This window comes from Labrus bergylta, chromosome 23 (genome assembly GCF_963930695.1).
Source record: "Labrus bergylta chromosome 23, fLabBer1.1, whole genome shotgun sequence".
NCBI lineage: Eukaryota > Metazoa > Chordata > Actinopteri > Labriformes > Labridae > Labrus > Labrus bergylta.
Window position 1 is genome coordinate 3,074,073 of NC_089217.1, and position 23,547 is coordinate 3,097,619.

At 42.2% G+C, this 23,547-nt stretch overlaps 1 protein-coding gene across 7 annotated transcripts in view; it reads right to left on the reverse strand.

The window, feature by feature from the left end:
* dgki (diacylglycerol kinase, iota) overlaps nucleotides 1-23,547 on the reverse strand; it is a 63,589-nt gene that overhangs the window by 14,497 nt on the left and 25,545 nt on the right. For 4 of the 7 annotated variants that reach the window (XM_065951145.1, XM_020656368.3, XM_020656367.3 and 1 more), the window contains exons 2-18: nucleotides 16,457-16,565; nucleotides 12,208-12,303; nucleotides 10,294-10,368; nucleotides 10,092-10,148; nucleotides 9,901-9,969; nucleotides 9,709-9,777; nucleotides 9,042-9,158; nucleotides 8,412-8,486; nucleotides 8,110-8,205; nucleotides 7,016-7,098; nucleotides 6,376-6,436; nucleotides 6,180-6,293; nucleotides 3,553-3,678; nucleotides 1,985-2,063; nucleotides 1,681-1,736; nucleotides 568-630; nucleotides 149-222 (exon numbers count right to left, since the gene is read on the reverse strand). In XM_065951145.1, coding sequence (XP_065807217.1) covers nucleotides 149-222; nucleotides 568-630; nucleotides 1,681-1,736; nucleotides 1,985-2,063; nucleotides 3,553-3,678; nucleotides 6,180-6,293; nucleotides 6,376-6,436; nucleotides 7,016-7,098; nucleotides 8,110-8,205; nucleotides 8,412-8,486; nucleotides 9,042-9,158; nucleotides 9,709-9,777; nucleotides 9,901-9,969; nucleotides 10,092-10,148; nucleotides 10,294-10,368; nucleotides 12,208-12,303; nucleotides 16,457-16,565 — 1,419 coding nt within the window. The remainder of the gene's footprint in view (nucleotides 1-148; nucleotides 223-567; nucleotides 631-1,680; nucleotides 1,737-1,984; nucleotides 2,064-3,552; nucleotides 3,679-6,179; nucleotides 6,294-6,375; nucleotides 6,437-7,015; nucleotides 7,099-8,109; nucleotides 8,206-8,411; nucleotides 8,487-9,041; nucleotides 9,159-9,708; nucleotides 9,778-9,900; nucleotides 9,970-10,091; nucleotides 10,149-10,293; nucleotides 10,369-12,207; nucleotides 12,304-16,456; nucleotides 16,566-23,547) is intronic. The other 3 variants (XM_020656369.3, XM_020656363.3, XM_020656362.3) reach the window with 2 other exon arrangements.

Here is a 23,547-nt window from a genome sequence, read left to right on the forward strand (position 1 = left end):
GGTGTCCTTTAACGTTTCAGCACACAGCCTTCATCAGCGCTGATGACGGCTGTTTGCTGGAACGCGTCAGCTGCTGCTCTACACAGATTCTCAAAAGGACATTTGAGTGTGCTGACTTTTCTGTTTCCTTGCAGGATTATTCACCTACCTGGGAATGTTTAGAAACACGATGCACTGAAACTTCAGCTCCTGGATCTTTGGAGTTAAGTCGGTACCATCACACTGGGAGAGACAGACACGCAGAATTACAACTCAAGTATTCTCCTTTATTGCACACACCAAACTGTTTACACTTGTGAAGGACGCTCGTCACTGTCGTCTAAACAGGCAGCAGAATGGACAATGAAATCGATTGTTTCTGTCCTTGCACAGAGGTCAGAGGTCAGCAGCGGTATAAAGGCTCTGCTGAGTGTTCAGTGTCTCTCTCTGAAGGACGGACACTCCGGTGCGGCGGGGCGTCACACGAGCAGCTCAAGGAAGACTTCTTGTAATCAACCGGCCGACCTGCTGCCCAGACATGTCGACACGGAGAAGTGATACAGGCTGAGAGTGTGTGTTAACACTCACCACTACTCTGACGTGCTTGGACAAATCCCTGGAGCTCCTCTGGAGGAAATCGGAGAACGCGGCCTGTGAAGACACACACACACGGGCGCACACACACACACACACAGAAATGTACATAATTAAACAGAATCATTACATTACCTTCATTAAAAAAACATGAATCTCCTACATGCCTCTTTTCCAACTTACAAACTGAAGGAGTACAAACGCTGGATTTAACGTCTAAATAAATTATTTTAAATCATGATTTACAGATTTAAGACATTCTCGGAAACACAGGGTCTTAAAAAAATGAAGGAATGAACTTAATCTGTGAGCAGGGAATTGTTTCTTAGCATTAATTGGATTGGGGCGGCATCCCCATTCAAGTCCTGGTACGGACTAGAGAACAGGTGGAGAGGGGCCAGTTCACTCCCTCGAGTACTGCTGAGGTGACCTCGAGCAAGGTGACAGCCCAGGGGCGCCCCCCCAGTGTGCAGACCCCTCACTCTGACTTCTCTCCATTAGTGCAGGTCCTGTTTGTGTTTGTGAGTATTTCAGGGCTTTGTACGAGAGTATCATGTCCTTCAATTACAGTGTCAACCCCGGATTTCCCCTCAGGGATTAATAAAGTATGGAGAAAAAAAGAAAGAAGTGTTTTTAACCCTGAGAGGTGATAATGAAGTCACTATCACGTGGACATGTATTTCCATCAGAACAACAGCAGGACGTAGAGATGACCGACTGTTTGCCTTCACTGTGTTGTGATTTTTGTTAACAAAATGATCAAGAAAAACATGATTTCTAAATGTTTACTAAAGCATATGAGATTACAAGAAAGTTAAATAAAACAACCCAACTTAAGGCTGAAAATTGAAACTTTTTATTGCAGAAAATAAAAATGTTCCTCTTTAAAGATCCCTCACACGACCTACTTTATCCTAACCCCGTCCCTCCTTCAGTGAGCAGATCTTAAAAGTCCTTCATTCCTCCTAACTTCCTTCCTTCCCTTGGAGTTGTGCGATCCTCTCAGCTGCTGAACACTCTGGGAATCTGAGAGTCTTACAGAAAACGACACGTCCTGTATGAGCTCTGTGTGAGTTTGTGCGAGTGTAAATACGCAGGAACACTCACTCCTGCATAGAACATCTTGTTGCGGAAGCGACTGTTGAACTTTTCCGGGTTGGCCTCTGGAAAGACACGATCAGAGAGGAAGAGAAAAACAGAATACATTAAATAAGTTGTAGAGTTGAAGCGGAGTACGACGGTGCATATGCATGAATGAACGAGCGCCTTTTTAATATTTCATTTATTCAGCGGAGCTTTCAGCGGAGTGGGATGCATTAAGAGGAAAGTGGAGGAGTTAATGGAACATAAATAGAGATAATGCAGAGGGAAACGTTAATAATAATAAGACATTAAAATAGATTTCAGAGACCTCTGGATTCGTGGAACTCCAGGGTGACGTGAGCATCGAAGCCCAGGCTGAAGTAGTTGTTGAACACGTTGAGAGGCAGCTGAGGACGCAGATAAAAATACTGAAGTGAGTGTTTCACAATGTATCCACACAGATCACACCTCAAATATACTTCACACGGGAACCCAGTGATACTCATGTTCACATTTTCTAATATATGTTTTAGTCTGGATCTTCATCACCTCCACACAACAAACACTGACTTATTCTATTGTTGTTCCACTGCATTCAGTGTCAGGACCACCAACCTATTGATTGTTTAATTGATCAATCAACCACTGAAAGGTTGGGAGGGTAATTTAATGATTCATTCCTGTAACAACTCGATTACACAGCTGCGTCAGGGCTAACAGCTGGTTTACTGCTGCTCTGCTTCATATTCTGAGGGGTTTGCACGAGAAAATTACAATTAAAGGAAGAATGTGCGACTTTTTGATCCAGTAGATGTCGCCCTCGAGCATCAGCATGAAACCAAAACAAACTGCTGTTTGGTTAGGGCTGGACCAAAACTCATATCTCAATTTTGATTAGCTGAATGGCGATACTCGATATATATCGATATGTTTTTTATTAACAGTGAAAACACATGGAAAAATAAAAAACCTGTTTGTGAATTTAAAAAGTAATATTATAAAATAAAAATGTTCCTTAAATACAACAAAAGAGAGAGAGAGGAGGAGCAGACAGTCAGTCATCATCAGTGAGATGAGAAAAAGGTGACCTGGCACCTCGAGAACGTTATTTTAATGTAACTTAAACTATATCCATATTAATGATATTGTCTTACTCTATATCTTGTTTGAAAATATATCGATATATCTTGTTGTGACTCATGTTCGGTGACACCTCCACTATTCTGAAGCCTCTGCTCTCCTCACACCTCCAACCCCATCTCCAAACACATTCTCATGAAGGAGTTATCAATTATTAAGCACCATTAAGTGCAAGCAGCGGACAAAATTGTCCTTAGCTCGAGCTGCAGTTGCCTGTGACCTTCATTGTTATGTTAACAGGCTAATGTTAGCACACTTTGGTTAACGCATAGCTTCATATAAATGAAGGATAAATTGGTATTGGTATTGGTATTAAGGTTTAAGGGAAATTCATTGGACATTTTTCAAGAAAATTAGAAATATGAAACTGGGGTGTCTGATAGTCTAGCTGTTACATCGCGTGCCCCTTGTACAGTGTGGAGGCCGTGGTCCTCGTCGCGTCATCCCCACCTGCTCCTCCCAACATTTCCTGTCTCCTGTTTAAAGCAAAAAGGCCCAAAACGAACTTCTCTTCAGCAAAACTGTGTAACATTTTGAGAGGAGGGAAATGAAAGAACAATTAGAAGCTAGTTGGATGAGCTGCAGGAAAATACTGTGACAAAAAAGTGAATAAAGTTCTGACAACTTGAGCCTTAAATAAAATATGAACCCCTTAAATAAAAGATTGAACCTCGGAGGATGAAGTGATTGATCCATGTCAATCAACACTCTCATTGATGCATTTAGAAAGAGTCCCAAGCTAAGCAGTCCTCTGACCTTCTGCGTGCCCTCCTCCGGCTGTGTGATGCTTTTCTCCACTAGAAGGTTCCACCTGTCGAGCTGCACAACTGAGCCGTCCTCCACGTGACACAAAACCTTGGACACCGGCTCGTCTGTGTAACCCTGCAGAGAAGAAGACAGAGAGAGAGAGAGAGAGAGAGAGCGAGAGAGAGAGAGAGAGAGGAATGTTAAGCTGGTAAAAAAGAAGAGGAGAAAGTAGAGAGGCACAGATGGATGACAGGAGAATATATGTGGAAAAAAGAGATGCTAAATTACCACCTGCATCCCTCTTTCTGTTCACTCAGGCGCCTCTCTCTCTCTTTCTTCTTCTCTCACTCTCTCCGTCTCATCTACCCGTTAACAAGAGCCCAACACACACACACACACACACACCAAGCAGAGTGTACTCCTCCCGTTTTATTCAACTTTCAATCCACATCACTTCACCTCCTTTCCAATCAGGACTCTTAAATGGACAGTATTTTGTCTGATTTTTATTCACCGCCTCACCTCTGGACAGGGTCAGGAAATCAGTGTAGCAAGGACTCAAACACACACACACACACACACACACACACACACACACACACACACAAGGACACAGCAATCTGATGATAGTAGCACTCATCAGCAGGGCCTCCTCAGAGACACACACACACACACACTTGGACACAGGGTGCGTCACAGGGACATTCACACTCACACCGAGAGAGAGGAAGGACAGATGAACCGGTGAGTAACACAACAGAGTGTCAGCGAGACAGGAGAGGAAGAAGAGGGAAAGAAAAGAAAGAGAAGAGAAAAAGGTGTTAGAGAGGTGCAAAGTAAATAGTTGTGAAGGAAAAGGAAAATAAGGACAGAGGTGGGAAGTGGAGGACGAATAACATGAGAAATGGAAAGGATGGAAATGAATGATTAGAGGATGAAAGGAAAAGAAAAGAAAGTGAAGATTAAGATTAAAGGAAGAAAGAAGGAAAGCTAAAAAGTACATGGAGAGGAAATTAATGGAGAGGAAAGGAAGGGAAAGGAAGGGAAAGAAAAGGAAAGGACAAATTGGGAGGAAAGGAAAGGAAAGGAAAGGAAGGGAAGGGAAGGGAAAGGAAATGAAAGGAAATGAAAGGAAAGAAGAGGACAAATTGGGAGGAAAGGAAAGGAAAGGAAAGAAGAGGACAAATTGGGAGGAAAGGAAAGGAATGTAAGGGGAAGGAAAGGAAAGGAAAGGAAAAGAAGAGGACAAATTGGGAGGAAAGGAAAGGAAAGGAAAGGAAAGGAAAAGAAGAAGACAAATTGGGAGGAAAGGAAAGAAAGAGTAGCAGGGGAGCAGGAGACATAATGGATATAAACCCTTCAGTCACAAACAGAGGACAAAAAGGACACACTAATTACACTAATCACACACACACAGTAGATATGAATGTTCCCTCCTCGCTCACAGCATCTCACTCTCTCTCTCTCTCTCTCTCTCTCTCAGGACTTTATCAGATCTGTGCTCCTCCAATCCTGCAGAGTCATTCACGTGATCTAACATTTTGCACCGTGCATGCTTTCACTCACTCCACCACATGAAGACACAGCAAACCATAAAAAACATGATTTGTACTAATTTGAATGCGACTGTAACATTTCTATGAACAGATCCAGTGAATAAAAAGTGCAACATCATCAGAAAAAAATCATGTTTTGACTCGGGCTTTTTGACTCATGCAGCTCGTGTTTGCTGCGTTATCTTTGCTGTGAGCCCACATAAGTGCTCGAAAGAATCCTAATGGAAGAAGAATGTGGGAGCTGCTAAAGGTCTCTTCTTTCTCCACTGCAGTTATGCAAAGTGAAACTGTGTGTGTGTGTGTGTGTGTGTGTGTCAGGGGCCAGATTCTTGGTGCTTCAGCTTCTCACCAACTAAAGAGACTTAAGTGCCTTCCTACAGAGCGATGATGCTTTCTATTTTAATGTTTAAAAGCTTCAACAACCTGCTGCAGACACCTCAACCTTAACGGACGAGGTAGACTCGGGGTTTTTAGCTTGTGAGTGTTGTCGCCCTCGGAGAGCGGGTTAGAAGAGGTTGGAGGATGACATAAGTGAGATCCAAAGTTTTATGGAAATCTTGAAAACAGCAAAAGAATCTGGAGAGAAAAAAAACTGTGTATCGAGAAATATTTCACTTTTTAGCAGCTTGAGGCTCAGAGTTTGTTCACCGGCTCGTTTCTAACGTCATCAATCTGTCTTCTGCGACTCCTCTGTTATCTTTACTGGACGCGTTGCGCATGGGAGACGTCACACAGAGGCTGGTTTTCAGGGTTTGGAGGATGAGTTATGCAGGAAAGGAGAACACTGCGGTACACTTCCTGGAATGTGGGGGAGATTTTCTGTTCAGTCTCTGAGGGGGCGCTGGGGAGGTTAAAAAGGTTGATTTATTTAAACTGGGTATTGATACTCATCCATGTTTGGCTGATGATGTTTTTGGTTGAAGCTGCATATTCGACAGAGACATGATGTCACACCATGTCATGTTGTACATACATGAAATGAACTTAATGTAAAAAAAAAAAGAGACTTGTAAATAAATAGTTCAGGGAGGAGACACCGCTGCGTCCTGTCGCTCTCAGAAGTCAAGGCTGCGAACTCACCCCACCCCAGTTGAGCGTCCTGGCGAGGTCATTTCCCGTTCCCAGAGGAAGCACAGCGACCGGAGGCTGAGGGTTCATCTGCAGCTCGTCCAGAGTGGACAGGATCCACCCCACCTATTGTGAGACATACGCACACAGTATAAGCAGCCGTAACATATACAATATGTGAAAACCTAGCAGGGGCAGAGTCTCTCACCGTGCCGTCGCCTCCGCAGGCCAGGATTCTCAGATTTGGCACTTTACGATACAACTCCAACCTGGTGTTTCACAAAGAGCACAAAGCAAAGGGAGGTCTGGTTGTGGAATAAAAGAGGCTCTATTCAGGTGAAAAATAGCGCTGATCGAAGTTGAGTGGCTGTAATTTGTGCGAGTTGAAAATTGCTCAAATCATGAGCAGAGTGCTTAAATAAGAGATCATTTTCAAACCCCTTGTAGTTCATTTTTGCAAATAATTGGATGTGAAATGAAGATAGAAGTGTACAATGATTGATGGATTGTATAAAGAATTCTTGAGATCCACTTTTTTTTGCAACATTTGGACTCGTGTTGGCAGCCATTGTGTTTCTATGTTAATCGCTTTTTTTGTTGTTGTTTGTTTTCTGTTGTTTCATATTTTTACATTACAGACAGCTTGTAATTAAAAATGACACACACACACACACACACACACACACACACGCAGATACATTTCTTAAGTTACGCATTCTTCAACACTCATGAACTGTTTCCTACATAAACAAGCACAGCGACTTAAGTCGGTCCGTCCTCTGAGGCTGTCAAAAGAGGTGGTGACTTTTTAATAAAGCCAAACACTGTCACAACTGAAGGGTACTCACGCCTCCCGCAGCCCGCCCTGTGACAGGTCGAAGACTTGTCGAGGGTTCAAGATCCACATGAACATCTGTAGCACCTTGGCACCCTGCAGAGAGACACACAGAGAGGTGATACAGATACCTCCCCACACACACACACACACTGGATTACAAGGTGTCCTTTAACAGCAACCGTACAATCTGAAACTATTCTCTCTGCTGTTATCAAATCCAGAATCTCTACAATATGAATGCGTCAGCTGCGACTCTCTTTATCTGATGACAGTAATCCCGTTTGAGCTGACGTCCTGCTAATTAAACGTTCTGTTGTTGGCAGCGTCGCAGGATGTAATAACTCCTGAAGCGAGATACTGCTGTAAGACGCCGAACAGCACGAAGATTTTAAACGTAGAGTTTAAAGGACGTTTTTTTTTTTTTTTTACTAATATCTGAAAGTGTCATGATGACATCTCTTCTGTAGAGGGAGGTTACTTGCAAGTTTTAGCAACACACATAAAATGAGTCATTTCTACAAGGACTGAAAATGATTTATAGACAGAGAGAAAGGAACACTTAGACTGGAGAAACACTAAATGTCACAGTGGACTAAAACACAATCAAACTCTCATTCGTTTTATTTTTCTTGTAATTTGTCGCCCTTACATAGAAGAAGTGTTCTCTGAATTCATCGCTCACAGAACCAGGGCTTTGCGTTTAGCCGCAATTCCATCGTAAATTAGCAACAAGCATTTGCAATCAACACATCATGGCCAAACGTTTGAATTTAACCCAATTATTTTCTATGAACAAGCAATGCCTTTCCCCTCGACACAGGAACATTTAAACTTTTGGATAGAGGTCGTGTTTTCATGAAGCTAAAGGTAGCTACCCTCAGATTAACTGATGCTAATTTTTTTTAAATTCATTTTGTAAACATGGTTGTTGTGTAAAACATGAAGAACATTAGATAGATGTAAAAATCACAGAAGTATCATGTCGTTATCCCATCGGCTCATATCCTTCAGGCCCACATTGAAAAATAAACAACCGGTAGTTTACGGGAACTTTGGACGCTTGAAGGCGTCTCAAAGGGACAAAAATGTAAAGGGTCGTCACACCTGGTTGCCTCCGCTCTTGGGATTGACAAACACCAAGATGGGCTTCATGAGAGGAGAGGGGAGAGGCTTCAACATGAACGGACGCCATTTTGACTCCTAGAGAAACGAAACAGGGAATATGCAGAAAGGTGAGCAATAACAAGGAAACATCCATAAGCAGAGTAGCTCAACTGTAATCCTTCAGCAGTTCATTTTCACATACACATGACTGCAGCTGTAATGTCGACCCAAACACCTCGTGTATGAAAGTAAAGGACGTAAACACAGCGTGAACAGTCAGAGTCTGTTGTGGTGTCACTTACATCCAGTCCCTTCTTGCTCGTCCGTCGCTTGAAGGATGTCCGCTTTTTTCTCCTCGCAGAGTTCTTTAGTGAGTTCTAGAGTCAGACACACACACACACACACACACACACACACACACACACACACACACACACACACACACACACACACACACACACACACACACACACACACACACACACACACACACACACACACACACACACACACACACACACACACACAGAGAGAGTTCATTGGTTAGCTCACTGTCACCATGCCCCCTGTGATGGTAATTAAAAGTGCAATAAAGCATGTGACTGAAGGATATGGGTGAGTTTGTGTTTCTGTGTTTTTTTGTGTGTGTGATGACGTGGACGCAGACTCAGAGTTCTCTCAGACCGATCAGACGTGTGTCAGCTCATATCAGATCAGAGCCCCCCGCCCACACACACACACAAACACACACACAAAGACACACACACACACACACAGCTTCTGACATGCGGCTTCTTCTAGACTTTAAATTTAGATTAACATCAGCTTGTCACATCGCACTGAACGACTGAAACTGAACCCGGTGAGGTAAAACCCGTGATCAGAGAGTGTGTGTGTCCGTGTGTTGTTTGTGTAAACATGTGTGTGTACACCTGTGGTTTCCTGACTTTGATGATCCAGGAGGGGGGTACTATGACTCCAGCGTGGGCCCCCAGTGAACACGGCTCCTCAATCTGATGCAGCATGAAACACGTCACCTTATTGTGGAACTGTGGGTAAAAAAATAAAAACTTGTTAATATTTCTTAGATTTATTCATCACTTCATAATCAGACATTTTTTTCCATCTGCACCATGACTGTCCAAAGCCTGACAAACAAAGTGTCTCTGTCCCTAAAATGGTTCATTTATTGCAATTTGACACAAAGCAGAGCCGGCTACCTTAACCATAAAAAAAATGATCTTAATGTTCTGTTATTCAAGATCTACTCAAACTGCTTTTTACAAGAAACTTAAGGTTGAGAGTGTCGCCCAATGACACATCGGACATGTTGCTGCAGGAAGTGGGAATCGAACCCACGACCTACCAGTTGAGAGACAACAGACCCGCCATCTCTAAATGTAATGCTCTATAACGTCTGCTGCATTTTCATATCTGCTCGTTTTCTCCCTTTTATTCCGTTTATGTGCATTTCTTGTATTTGCATTTCAGTCTTCACTTGTATAAACGATTCTCTGTCCTTATCTTTGTCTGTCAAAGCCCTCTGTAATCATCTGTTTCTAGTGGTGATGTTTAAATAAAGTTATTATTATTACTCACAGCCTGTTTACACCAGGAACAACTGATGGCGATGATTTCTTTACTGTGGAAGAACTTCTGTTGAAAACTCTGCAGAGACGAACACAGACACACTCAGGTAAGTCTCAACAACAATAACCGTCTTTGATGTAGGAGTGTGCGTGTGTGTGTGTGTGTGTGTGTGTGTGTGTGTGTGTGTGTGTGTGTGTGTACCTTTCCACATTGTCTACATTTCCCCTCTTGTCTTCGTCTGTGAACCCAGTGATGTCTCAGTGCGTTCTGCTGCAAGAGAGAGAAAGATTCAAGATGGAAAATAAACAGGATATTTGCAGGAGTTCTTCCTCTCCTGCATGTATGTAGTTATGCACACACACACACACACACACACACACACACACACTCACATCTCTGAGGCAGCGGGATCCTCCCTCTCTGTAGGTCGGCTTGCATCTGAAGTTAATCTGGAGAGAGACAGAGAAACAAAAACAAACAAACAAAGTGTGTTTTTTGCTTAGTAAGCCACCTACATTATTTTAGGATTGTTGTGGTGCTGTGTGTGTGTGCGTGTGTGTGTGTTAGTGTGTGTGTGTGTGTGGCATGGCATACCTTTTCCAGTTGCTCTATGCAGCCGTTGTGAACGACGATCTTACAGGCAGCACATTTCCTCCTGGGGGCCGACTTCTTAAAGGAGCAAACAGACACACAGCAGAGAGAGCGATGAGATACACAACAAACAAACACCAAGGCAGGAATACACACAGGTGACTGACACACAGGTGACTGACACACAGGTGACTGACACACAGGTGACACACTATGACAACCAAAGAGATGTCAAACTATCCTCTCATCGTCTCATTAAGTTTAAAAGCTCCAGGTGGGATGTTGACACTGCACTGTTTAAGTACACACCTTGACATTTACAGCGTCTCTCATTTCCTTCCTCAGTAACGACTCAAATGAAAGAAGGTAATCACGCTGCAGTTAAATCATCTGTTGTTGTGTCAGTGCTGATGCTTCTGAGGGTAATGGGCTGACCTGCACAACTGTTCACCTGTGCTAATGTTTAGACAACGACTAAATTAGGAGGAAAGGAAAATAAAGGGATTTCTGCCTTCAATGAATATCATCCATCCATCCATTTTATCCATACTGTTTTTTCCCTTCTGGGTCATGGGAGCCTGGACTGTTCACCAGCCAATCACAGGGCTGACATATAGGGACACAAGCAGCCACACTCGCACTGGCACCAGTTTAGAGACAATTAAGATAACGAGCATGGACTGTGGGAGGAAGAACCCTCGCATGCACAGGGAGAACATGCAACCTCCACACAAAGAGGTTTTTTTTAATAATAATAATCTAATAAAGTTTATTTATAAAGCACTCATCAAAACAAACGTCACAAAGTGCTTTACAGAAAAAAGAAAAATCCCAACAGTCAAATACACAACAATAAAATCCTATTAAAAAAGCATGAAAAATAAAACAACAGTCCGATTAACAGAGGAAAGAGAAACAAACCGAGACATATAAAACATCATGGATGAAACAAGGATTATAAGAAGGCCTTATGATAAAAATGTGTTTTTAAAAGTGATTTTAAAAGAAGACACTGATGTAGCTAGTTTTCCACTCAAAGCGCTCGGAGCGGCCGCACAAAAAAAGGCGGAGAGCTCAGAAAAACACCCTAGTTGGACACAGGGCCTAAGAAAGATGACGGCCAATATATAACTGGTTTCTTTCCTACCAAATGTAGATATCTGCACACAAAATCCCATGTTGGTCGGGCCCACCTGAGAGTCTCGCTGCAAAACGTCTGTGAGACTTTATTCAAAGAGTCGACTGAATCTCTCGTGAATTTCAGCGCTGAGTGTAAACCTGCCGTATCTCTCCCAGCACAGGTAGGAACGTGCTCGCTCATGTCAACTGTTACTTGTGTCAAGAGTAATCTGAGATTCCAGCGAGGTCGCTTCGTCCCGGCTAAGTAGCGCCAGATGGCAGCTCTGATGGAATATTTATCTTATTAAACACACGACAGAAAGAGATTTAAGCGAGTGTTCTTTTTTTTTTCCTTCCCCGTGTTCTTAAGCTCTCACTGTAATCACACACAGACAGTGGAAATGTGCAGAGGTGTCATTATATCATTGTCAGAGTGAAAGGTTATTACTTAGCTGTTGTTCTGCCAGAGATGTGTGTGGAAGGAGAGAGAGACTTCACCTTCACACACAGCTCTGCATCACTGTGTTCACTTCCTGTTTTGTCTGTCTGGCTGCTTTAAAGACTCAAAGACACGTCTGAATGAGAACGCTTCATCCCGTTTAAAATATTTGAACAACATTCAGCCGCATTTCATCCAAGAGGAGTACATCATGTTCTCTTTCCGCACTCTTGGATCAACACGACCTACCATTTCGATTTTAAATACTGAGAAATATCAGGTCAACACACGTGAATAAAACGCTTCATGTGAAATGAATCAAGTAGTGGAGTAGTAGTGTTCAGTGTGTATATACTCACTGCGGTCTTCAGCAGACACGTGTCCTCTCCGAGATAACACAGCTCTCCTGAACAACTCGTCTCCATCCACAGGTGATCCCCGTTCACGGCGTTCTCCTGCAGACACACACAGAGAGAGAGAGAGATAATGATTTATTGACCTGCATTATCCTCGCACATCTCTCTAATTCAAGATTATTTCCAGGCGCATTAAACTGCAACCATACGCGCATAAACACTCGGGTGTGAGAGCGGTCAACGAGCGTGTCAAGCACATAATTGAGGCTGCCGAGTAGGTCGCTAATTTCACGGTGGATGCTAATTCAAGGTGCTAATCAAAACACTATGATTCAAGTGCTAACTCACACACACACACACACACACACACACACACACACACACACACACACACACACACACACACACACACACACGTTGATGTGTGGATAACATGAACACGTGTCACCGGGTTCACCGTACAGGTTCAAGACCATGATGACATTTTTCTTTACTGACGTGTACTGAAGGGAACATTTAGTGTTCTTATGTGTTTTGTTCTGTTGTTTATAGATTCACCTCACAATTATTTAAATCGCACCTTTAATGTTTTGCACTGACTGTTATTTAATGTCTGTTTTTTGATAATTTTATTCTTTTTAAACATTGCTAAAAAACATTTTGATTCATCTAGGGGTATTCTTAAATATTCTTTATTCATATATATGTATGGGGGGGGGGGTTGTGGTTTAATTTGTAACAGATGTTTCATGTCATGTCTTTGTAACCTGCTACTGGATGATTTAAATTTCCCTCTGGATCAGTAAAGTATCTATCTATCTATCTATCTATCTATCTATCTATCTATTTGTACTTTTGTGCCATTACGTCAACTGTGTTTTCTAAAAATACCCACAGACCATTTCTCTTCTAAGGGAGACGATAACGGCTAAATTAATCTACATTTTATGAATCTAGATTTGTATCACCAACTAGGGGTGACCCCTTAAATCGACCCCAAGTACTCGACAATCTGTGCGTCAGAGCCTCAGTCTCTTACATCATCAGATCGTACACTCAGGTGAAAATGTATTTTAAAAAAATACTCTCAACCCTCGTTTACTTTGAAGAGGACACTTTGAAGGACACATTGGATATGTGGCTGCAGGAGCTGGGGATCGAACCCCGGCCCTTGCGGTTGACAGAAGACTATCTCTACCACTGATCCACAGCCGATTGTGGATTCTAATAAAGATGATGAATTTGAAACGACCGGTACTTTCCCCTCTGCCAAAAGTAACCTGTCTCTGTCAGATGAAATTCCCAGTATGACCAATATGTGCAAGAACTCAACATTAACAGCATAGATCTAGCATTTCTAGATCTAGCACTTTAAAAAAAGGGAAACAGAAGAAGTCTTGGCTTTTCAGACTTAATTCAAGTTCTGTATTTTGATTGTTTTTGACATAATTCTTCTGCTGCTGAAATGTTGATAATAACTAGTGACTGAAACCGAGAAGAGCCTGATGTTCTTCTAATCTCTCCGTGTGTGTCTCTCTCTTTCTCTCTGCAGGAAATCATGGCAAACATTCTGCTTCTGCCACAGCCGTCAAGTCAGCTTGCAGTAAATCCCTTTGAATGGCCATCAGTAAACACTTCCATTTCCTCATCCTCTCTGGTGACTTACAGGAAAACACAAAATACGAAACAAAAAAAATACAGCGTGCTATTTTGTGATTGATAAAGCCTCAGAGCCCCAGAGCGAATATATAATCACACTATCTGACTCATCTGGGTCTAAAAGGAGGTCAGTCACTGCATTAAATCAACCCTAAAGTGTATACTAATGAGTGATTATGTATAATGAATACCAGTGTGTGTGTGTGTGTGTGTGTCACACAGACAGCTAAAGGCCAGTGGTGACGTGGTGGAAGTGTCCCTGCAGACAGAGCCGGAGGGGACTCTCAGATGTGGGCTGACACAGTTCACATCTTACAATCAATAATACAGCACTTTTTTTTATTTGCTTATCATTACGAGTGTGTGATTCACTCCATGCCTGATTCAACAGTTAAACACACCTCTTAAAAGCGACGGATAGAGATGATGCTCTCTTGTTATTGAACTTCATTTCACATGAAGGATTTTGATTCTGAAGTATTGTGGATGCTGTTTCTGAGCACACAGGAGTCTTTTGTTTGTTGTGCGTTCTCAGCCTTGTGGGCTCCAAATTGAAAATGTGCCTAAACTGATGATTCTGTCGATCTTGTCTTTCTTGAAACAGATGAAAAATAGACGCACGCCTTTCCTTTCCCTCCGTCTGGCTCATTGTCGGGCAGCTAAAAGATGGCGGTTGTTATTCCAAATAGTCCAGACTGTGACTGAATCAGTTTTAACAGTAAATTAGAATGGGTTTTTTTTGAGACCAGAACGACAGATTGTGAGGGATGCACTGATCTGATACTCAAAACTAATACCGTCAGATACAGGCTGGAATAGCAGGATCAGGAATGTGTAACAATGAAGCGCATAAATTAAATGAATCTCTATGTTTATCTCATCGTGTGTGTGTGTGTGTGTGTGTGTGTGTGTGTGTGTGTGTGTGTGTGTGTGTGTGCGTGTACTAAATCATTCATCTACAAAATGTAACTCCTGACCTGATCCTTACACTTGAATGTCGATTTGTTTTGCATGAACATGTTTCTACTATTGTAATAATAAGAATAAGAATAGGCCTGTCTGTTAAAGGCAGGGTTGGTTATTTCCTCCAGATCCACTTTTTAAGATTTTGTTTGAACTTGTCTTCAGGTCCTGACAGAAGTTAATAACTCATGTTCTCTGAGAAAGGAACAAAGAAAATCCGTTATCTGTATCAGTTTGTAAGCCTGTAAAAACGTTGACTAATGTCTGCCACGAGGTACCAATCTGATGAACCAATCACAAGCCTCCCTGTCTCCCTGCTCGCTCTCTAACCATGGCGTGCACGAGCCCACACTCAATACTGTGAGTTTAGTTACGGCTGAATGAGACGTGAGACGACGTAGTTTCTACACGATGAAAGCGATGAGCTGAGGTCCGCTTCTGGAGCGATGGTGCTCGTGCATGTAAGTGAGGGGGGGGCGTGGCTTGTAGAGGGAGCACAGAGGGGAGGGGGTGCAGACGGAGCACTGAGGGAATGCTACTTTCAGAATCATGCTGGTTTTTGAAAATTACCAACCCTGCCTTTTATATGGTCAAAAAATTGTAAGTCGATATTTTCTGAGAGAGTATTGGAATCATTTCCAACCTTATAAGATCCTGACCTCACCGATTTTCTGAAATATTTTGTGTCATATAACTCACAAGAAGTCGTTTACAGAACTAGTTTACAGGACTTGTGGGTCACGTCTAGAAAGATATTCATTGTGCGTCTTCTAGTGTATTCTAAGGCTTCAAAGAGCCTTTTCTCTAAGGTGTCTACACAAGAGAAACAGAGGGTTCAGTTCAGTGTAGGAGGTTAGATTGGATCAAAAGAAATGCTGCTCTCTGCTGAAATGGCGACCTTGTGGATAATGCAGGGGTTCAGTTTTTATCATCACAAGATGGAGAATAAGTGACGATATGAGGTTGAGGTTAAGAGTGCAGCCGACATGGACGTGTTCTGTTTCGCATGGGTTAACAAGGTGGACCAGCTTTTATAAATGTCCTGCTTTTTTTGTTGGGGCAGATTTCAATGGAAATGAGGTTTTCTGATGCACTTCATGACTTCTTCCTTTTCTACTTTGCAGAGATGATTCGTGACATTTATGGGAACACTTCTACATCAATTTGGCATTTCTCTAACCATCGGACCTTTGCAGCATTTTAAAAAGCAGAAGAGATTTTTTTTTTTTTTTTTAAAGTTTCTTCAGCTTTGAGAGGCGTTATGAAAGAGAGAGCCATTAAGTCCGTGCGAAATCAAACCATGAAGAAGTCGCATCCTGTCACTTAAAACTTTCTTTGCCATCTTTGGTTGTCAAGACATTTTCAAAAAAAAAAAAAAAAATTAAAATAAGAAAGCTTCTTTTCACTTCCACATGAACATACGGCTGCTGAAACCAGTCTGCTAACAAATCTGTTGGCATGAAAAAAATCCAAATGTCATTTAGTGACTCAGCCAGACAGAATAAGGACAATGCAGACAGTCTTTTTGTGCAGTATTTGGAGCCATGTGCATGATGCACAGTTTGCATTTAGGTTTATTAAAAGTTTGAGCATGTGTGAAAGTAGAAAAAGGTGTTTGTGCATGGCTGACCGTCCAGTCCACATAGGTTCGTAGCTCCTTGTTGGGCCCGTTGGATGCAGGAGGCAGCGACGGCTGAGGTGGACCGAGGTGCTGGAGGCCTGAACGGGAGATCGCTTTCCTAAAAAAAAAAACACAAACACAAAAAATAAAAGTATTAACGATCAAAGTCTGTCCGTAAAGAGAGATCAGCGATATCAAAATCAACACTGTCATCCGTCTTTGTGACACGTCTCTCTCACCACAGAGCAGCGACAACACAGAGAGAACTAAATCGAGAGTATAATTTAGCATGTAAATTAATTATTCATGTTGGGAGAGCACATTTCAGGCGGGTTCAGCTGCGGAAATTTTGGTGGAGAAGAAGTGGGAACAGCTTGGCGGAGAGACTGCCAGCAGCACTTTGGGGTGACGAGAGAGAGACGGAGACAGATCTGTTCTGTCAGAGGATGAGTCAGCACACATCTCTCTCTCTCTTCATGTTTTAATCTCTGACTCTCGCCCTGTAATACTTCTACTTCCCATTCTATGTCCGCAAAATATTTATCTATTTCTGTATGTTTGGATTTTCACCTGACATGCAGGAAAGTAGCCACAGGTCTGAGTCAAAGCCAGGCTGCCTGTTGCCTAGAGCCTCAGCACACAGGGTACAGGTAACCAACCTGGGTTCCTGTGTTGCTTGAGTTCTGATGTGTGTGTGTGTGTGTGTGTGTGTGTGTGTGTGTGTGTGTGTGTGTGTGTGTGTGTGTGTGTGTGTGTGTGTGTGTGTGTGTGTGTGTGTGTGTGTCAGTCTATCTGTCAGTGGGAAAGGTTGCACACAGCATCTGACATCACCTGTTGAAAGTTTCAGAGGCCGTCTGTCTAAAATTGTCAACCAGGACAAAGAGGAGTCCACTTACACACACGCATACTGTAACCTGATGACACACCCTGACACATAAACACACACACGCACACACGCACACACACTCACAGTCAATGCATGTACGCGTCCTCGCGGCTCGAGGGCTAAAAATAGTTTTTGCGGGGGCGACAACAACAGAACAAATGCAAGGACGTATGGTGACTGGACATATGCTGCAAAGGGCAGGGGACCACACACACACACACACACACACACACACACACACACACACACACACACACACACACACACACAAAAACATGCATACAAAGTCACAAAGTCACACACACACAAACACACACACACACACACACACACACACACACACACACACACACACAAAAACATGCTTACAAAGTCACAAAGTCACAAAGTCACACACACACACACACACACACACAAAAACATGCATACAAAGTCACACACACAAAGACATGCATACAAAGTCACACACACACACACACACACACACACACACACACACAAAAACATGCATACAAAGTCACAAAGTCACACACACACACACACAAACACACAAACACACGCACACACACACACACACACACACACAAAAACATGCATACAAAGTCACACACACACAAAAACATGCATACAAAGTCACACACACACACACACACACACACACACACACACACACACACACACACACACAAAAACATGCATACAAAGTCACAAAGTCACACACACACACACACAAACACACAAACACACGCACACACACACACACACACACAAAAACATGCATACAAAGTCACACACACACACACACACACACACACACACACACACACACACACACACACACACACACACACACACACACACACACACACACACACACACACACACACACACACACACACACACACACACACACACACACCTCATGACTCGAGTGCTTTCAGGGAAGTGACTCGAGCGGTAAGAACGTTTTATTAAAAGCATTTATCTGGAAGTGAAACCAAAGGCAGAAAGTGAAAGTGTGACATCGACTGTGTGAGGCAGAAGTCAGGCTTCAGTTGGTTGTGGTATTTCTTTGCTTGGTATCATTTGTTTCCTTTTGTGTGTGTGTGTGTGGTGGAGCGGGTAAATCTGCATTCACACGGAATCTAATTTAAGTTGTTCATAAGCTGGATCTGTGTTTCCTAAAGCAACACTCTAAATTAGAATCACAGAACTGGTGGTGACCGACGGCTGTGTTGATCAAAGTAGCTCATGTCATGTCAAATGTGGTCACTGAGACCCACGACACCATAAACAAATGGTAAATGGACTTGAGCTTGTCAAGCGCTTTCCAGTCTCCTAGGATATTTGAGGAACTTCAGTAGCCTGAGCTTAGAATCCAACATGGCCGCTCCGTCCATCAACAGTAAAGTTAAGCCGTACATTACAGTATTTATTAGCAACGTAGTCTCATGTTTGTGTAACTAAATCAAAAACACCAATAGTTGTTGTGAAACAGCAAGACAGAGTCCAAGACAAATTTCCATTTTGGGACAATAACATACATCTTATCTCTAAACAAAAGTACTCCCGGCTTTTCAATATGGCAACTGCCATCGCTGAGCCTCACAACACTTCTTCAAAACCCAATGCTGATTCTACGTCCGTCTGTTTTATTCAGTCTACTCTTACCAGCCACCGGACATTTTGCAAATTTGCCAACTGTCCTTTGACACAGACGTTACAATTTGAGAAATATCATTGGTTAACTGTGAGTTTAATCCGATACTTGATCCTAAACGTCTTGGCCGATGCAACATACAGTACTTCCAACAAGTTTCATGAAAACCAAGCGACTAGTTTTTCTGTAATCCTGCCGACAAAGGAACCAACGGCACTGAAACACGACCTACATGGCACAGGTGACAAAAATTGTGAAAACAAGATCCTCATCGTTATGAAAGGCGTCTGATCCAGGGTCCTAAGTCTCTGACTAGACTCTTCTCCTCTGTCGCCCCCCGGTGGTGGAATGAACTTCCAAACTCCATGTGATCTTCAGAGTCCCTCTGTACCTTTAAGAAAAAGCTAAAGACCCAGCTCTTTCATGAATACCTACTAACTTAATGATGATGGTCTCCATATTATTGATGATGATGATGGTAATGACGATGGTTTTTGTTTGATAACGATGACTTATAAGATGGTTTCTATACTGATTAGAGCTCTCAAGAACTGCCCTCAATGTTGTGCTTTGCCTCTGGTCACTTCCTGTCAGCACCTGTGTGTCCAATCAGACTCAAAGCTGATCGTTTGCTCTTACTGACATTGTTCCCTTTTTTCTAGATCCTTGCTTGTGTTGTTCTTACTCTCTGATGTACGTCGCTTTGGAGAAAAGCGTCTGCTAAGTGAATTAGTGAATTGTTACACCTTTACTTTGAAAACACTTAACTTCCTCTGCTTTTTGCTGTGAGTGTTGAGCCTTCTGGATCATTTAAAACTGATTACAGTTGATCATCATATATGAATGAATGAGATCTGTGTGTGTGTGTGTGTATAATGAGATGATCCTCGCATTAAAGTGTGTATCCGTAGAGCGATTTGCGTCTAAACAGGCAGAGAGTGAAAGTCAGAGCTCAGCTGCATCACTGTACTCAATGTACTCAACACAAAACAAGGTAAATGGATACACACTTCTACACAGAGTGACACACACACACACAAACACACAGACACTCTCATTAAGAGGTCGTGGGCACCATTACATTTGAGTGAGCCCTAATCTACTAAAAGCAGGCAGGATCACAGGCATTAAGGCTCACTTCTAAAATACACACACTATCACACACACTATCACACACAAACACAAACTGTAGTGTCAAGCTTCTGTGACTGCACACAGAAACACACACACTTTGCCTGAGAGTTATTTTAAGTAGATTTGTCCGCATAAAAAAGGCCAGTTAAATTCGCTGCACTCTAAAAATAAGCACGTTTAAAAAGCATTCAAATAAACAGGAGGGATGACCAAACAAAGCCGGAGCGACTCCTGAAAGAACACAATCACATCAGCCAACAATAGCCTGAGAAGATGTTAGGACATGTGGATTTAAAGACGCTTAAACATGTGGATTTAAAGATGTGAAGATGTTTAAATATATGGATGTGAAGATGCTTAAACATGTGGATTTAAAGATGTTTAAACATGTGGATTTAAAGATGTGAAGATGTTTAAACATGTGGATTTGAAGATGTGAAGATGTTTAAACATGTGGATTTAAAGATGTGAAGATGTTTAAATATATGGATGTGAAGATGCTTAAACATGTGGATTTAAAGATGTGAAGATGTTTAAACATGTTGATTTAAAGATGTGAAGATGTTTAAACATGTGGATTTAAAGATGTGAAGATGTTTAAACATGTGGATTTAAAGATGTTTAAACATGTGGATTTAAAGATGTGAAGATGTTTAAACATGTGGATTTAAAGATGTGAAGATGTTTAAACATGTGGATTTAAAGATGTTTAAACATGTGGATTTAAAGATGTGAAGATGTTTAAAAATGTGGATTTAAAGATGTGAAGATGTTTAAACATGTTGATTTGAAGATGTTTAAACATGTGGATTTAAAGATGTGAAGATGTTTAAACATGTGGATTTAAAGATGTTTAAACATTTGGATATGAAGATGCTTAAACATGTGGATTTAAAGATGTGAAGATGTTTAAACATGTGGATTTAAAGATGTGAAGATGTTTAAATATATGGATTTAAAGATGTGAAGATGTTTAAATATATGGATTTAAAGATGTGAAGATGTTTAAATATATGGATTTGAAGATTTGATTCGATACAGTTGAATATTGTTGCATTATTCTTTTACTAACAAAGAATAAAACTTCAAAGTACAGTATATGCTCTAAAGCAGGGGTACCCAAACTTGCCGTTCGAAGGGGCGGCAGTAGCTCAGTCTGGAGAGACTTGGGCGTGAAACCGGATGGCCGCCGGTTCAAGTCCCGCTGGAAATTTGGTAGCTGGAGAGTTGCCAAGTTGACTTCCTGGGGACTGCCAGGTGCCTCTGAGCAGCTCAGGAGCTCAGAAGTGTTCACTCTGTCATCTCTCCTTCAGTGCATGTCCACAGGATGCTGTTTGTACATGTGTGTGTGTATTTCAGCCTGCATGTGTGTTTAGCATGTCTCAACAACAGAGTGTAAAACTGGATTTTTCCCTTGCAGGATTAATAAAGTCTATTTTAGGACCCCCTTATGGCATTAGCCCCTGCTGGGGACCCCCCTCTATTCCCCTCAGGATGTCAGATGAAGTCCTAAAATGTAATTCTGCTGCAGGTCTTGATGCCTGCTGCAGATCCAACTTCCTTTTGGATAATAATAAAGAAGTTTGATTTTGTTGATATGAAACTAAATCAAAGTGTTTTCTATAAATGTGGACTTGACAAGGTGAAATAATTAGAGTCTGTTGAAGTGATAGATGATAAATGCACTCTTAGATTATCTGTAGACGCATCAAAGGCATATTTGTAAAGAAGTGTTGTCTCACTAACTGCTCACATTCAAACAAGTCAGGTAAGAGAGCGAGAGACTCTCAGCGTGCTGAACAAACCTCCGCTCGAGAGATGAAATGAAAACGTGAATAGAAGAGTTGAATGCAGCTGCTCTCTGCTCCTCTCGCTCTAACACCACCTACTCCCTCTCTCTTCATCATCCTGCCTCCCTCCTCTTCTTCTCTTCATCTGGACCCTTCCTCTTTTTCTATCTCTGGAACTAATCGTCCTCCTCTTCCTCCTCCACTCTCCTCCTCCTCCTCTTCCTCCACTGTCTTTATCAGCTCTGTCAGATCCTCCACCTCCTCTCTAATCTCCCTCTTTTCTCTTGTTGCTCCTCCTTTTTTTTTACCATAACTGCTCTTCTTTTTCATCCTCTCCTTATTTTTCCTCTTCCTCCCTCTCCTCCTCCTCCTCCTCCTCCTCCAGCAGAGGTGGGTTGTCAGCGTTGCTATGCCAACTGCACAGCGGGAGCATCGGCAGCTCATCCAGTAATTATATTGGTGGAGAATATGGTGTGTTTGTGTGTTCATGTGTGTGTGCATGTGTTTCAGTAACTTTACAGTAGAAAGCGAACGCTGTTACTGATACAAGAGCAGATTATATTCTGTGTTAAATGCAGATCATAGACACAGAGAAAGGTGTCAAATCTTTCATTTCTCACCTGTTTTTTAAAATACAAATCCACTGTGACGATGCTAATGAGTAAAAATATTAGGAGCTGTTTCTTCAGCTTGTTTTCAGGTGGTTTAAATATGCTTCCACTGCTCCTTTGCGGCCGTCTTTTCACCATGACTAGGCAGCAGGGTTGTTGATTAAAGATAAGCGAGAACAAAGTAAGTAAGAGCCACGAAAAAAAAAAAAAAAAGGCAGCTGCAAGTGGGAGGAATCGAATTGAACATCCTCTGCCTCGCGAAGCAGAAGATGTTGTGATTATGTGGGAGAAGTTGTTTGACAAAAGAGGCACACAACTGCTCCAGTGTGGGTTTTAGTGTGAAGCCGGTTTCTCTCTACAGGAAAATGTTTACTCGGGGATTTTCAAAAGTTAACTTACATCTCACATTAAGAGACCACCTGTGTGATATGAACCGAGTCAGCTCAGGAGTTTTAACCCGCTGCTTGAAGCTGGAAATGTTCCATCACTGTATTTTAGAGATTTACCGATTTCAGTCTAATGCTCTGTCAAATACGGCAGCTTGGAAATTAGCCCTGTGCTTCAAACTATGACCTGTAAGGACCAATCAGGGAAATGTTCTGATGTGGCGACTAAGTCATGTGACGCAGAATAAGGAGTGAGAGAAGTGCGGTTGGGATTCAGCGTCATTGGATGGGTCAAACACGGCTTTCAACCTGGAGGTTAAATTAAGTTACCTACAAAAAGTGTTTGTTTTTTTCCTGGCAGCAAACGGGAGCGCTTGCATGAAGCGTTTTGTGCACTGAGAAAAAAAAGCGCTGCAAGTCCGTCCTGTCTCTATGACAACGGTCGCTGTATGACCGACACGGCTCCGTTACTTTTTTACTGCAGGTTTTATATTTTAGATCGTTTATTTCCCGATCAGAGGCAGAGGTGGGTACATGACATAAAACTAAGGGGAATATCTTACATTTGGAAAAGAGCGCAGATGATGTCAACAAGCGCCTTTCTGAAAAGTTGAACGTTTTTCAACTTGAGCG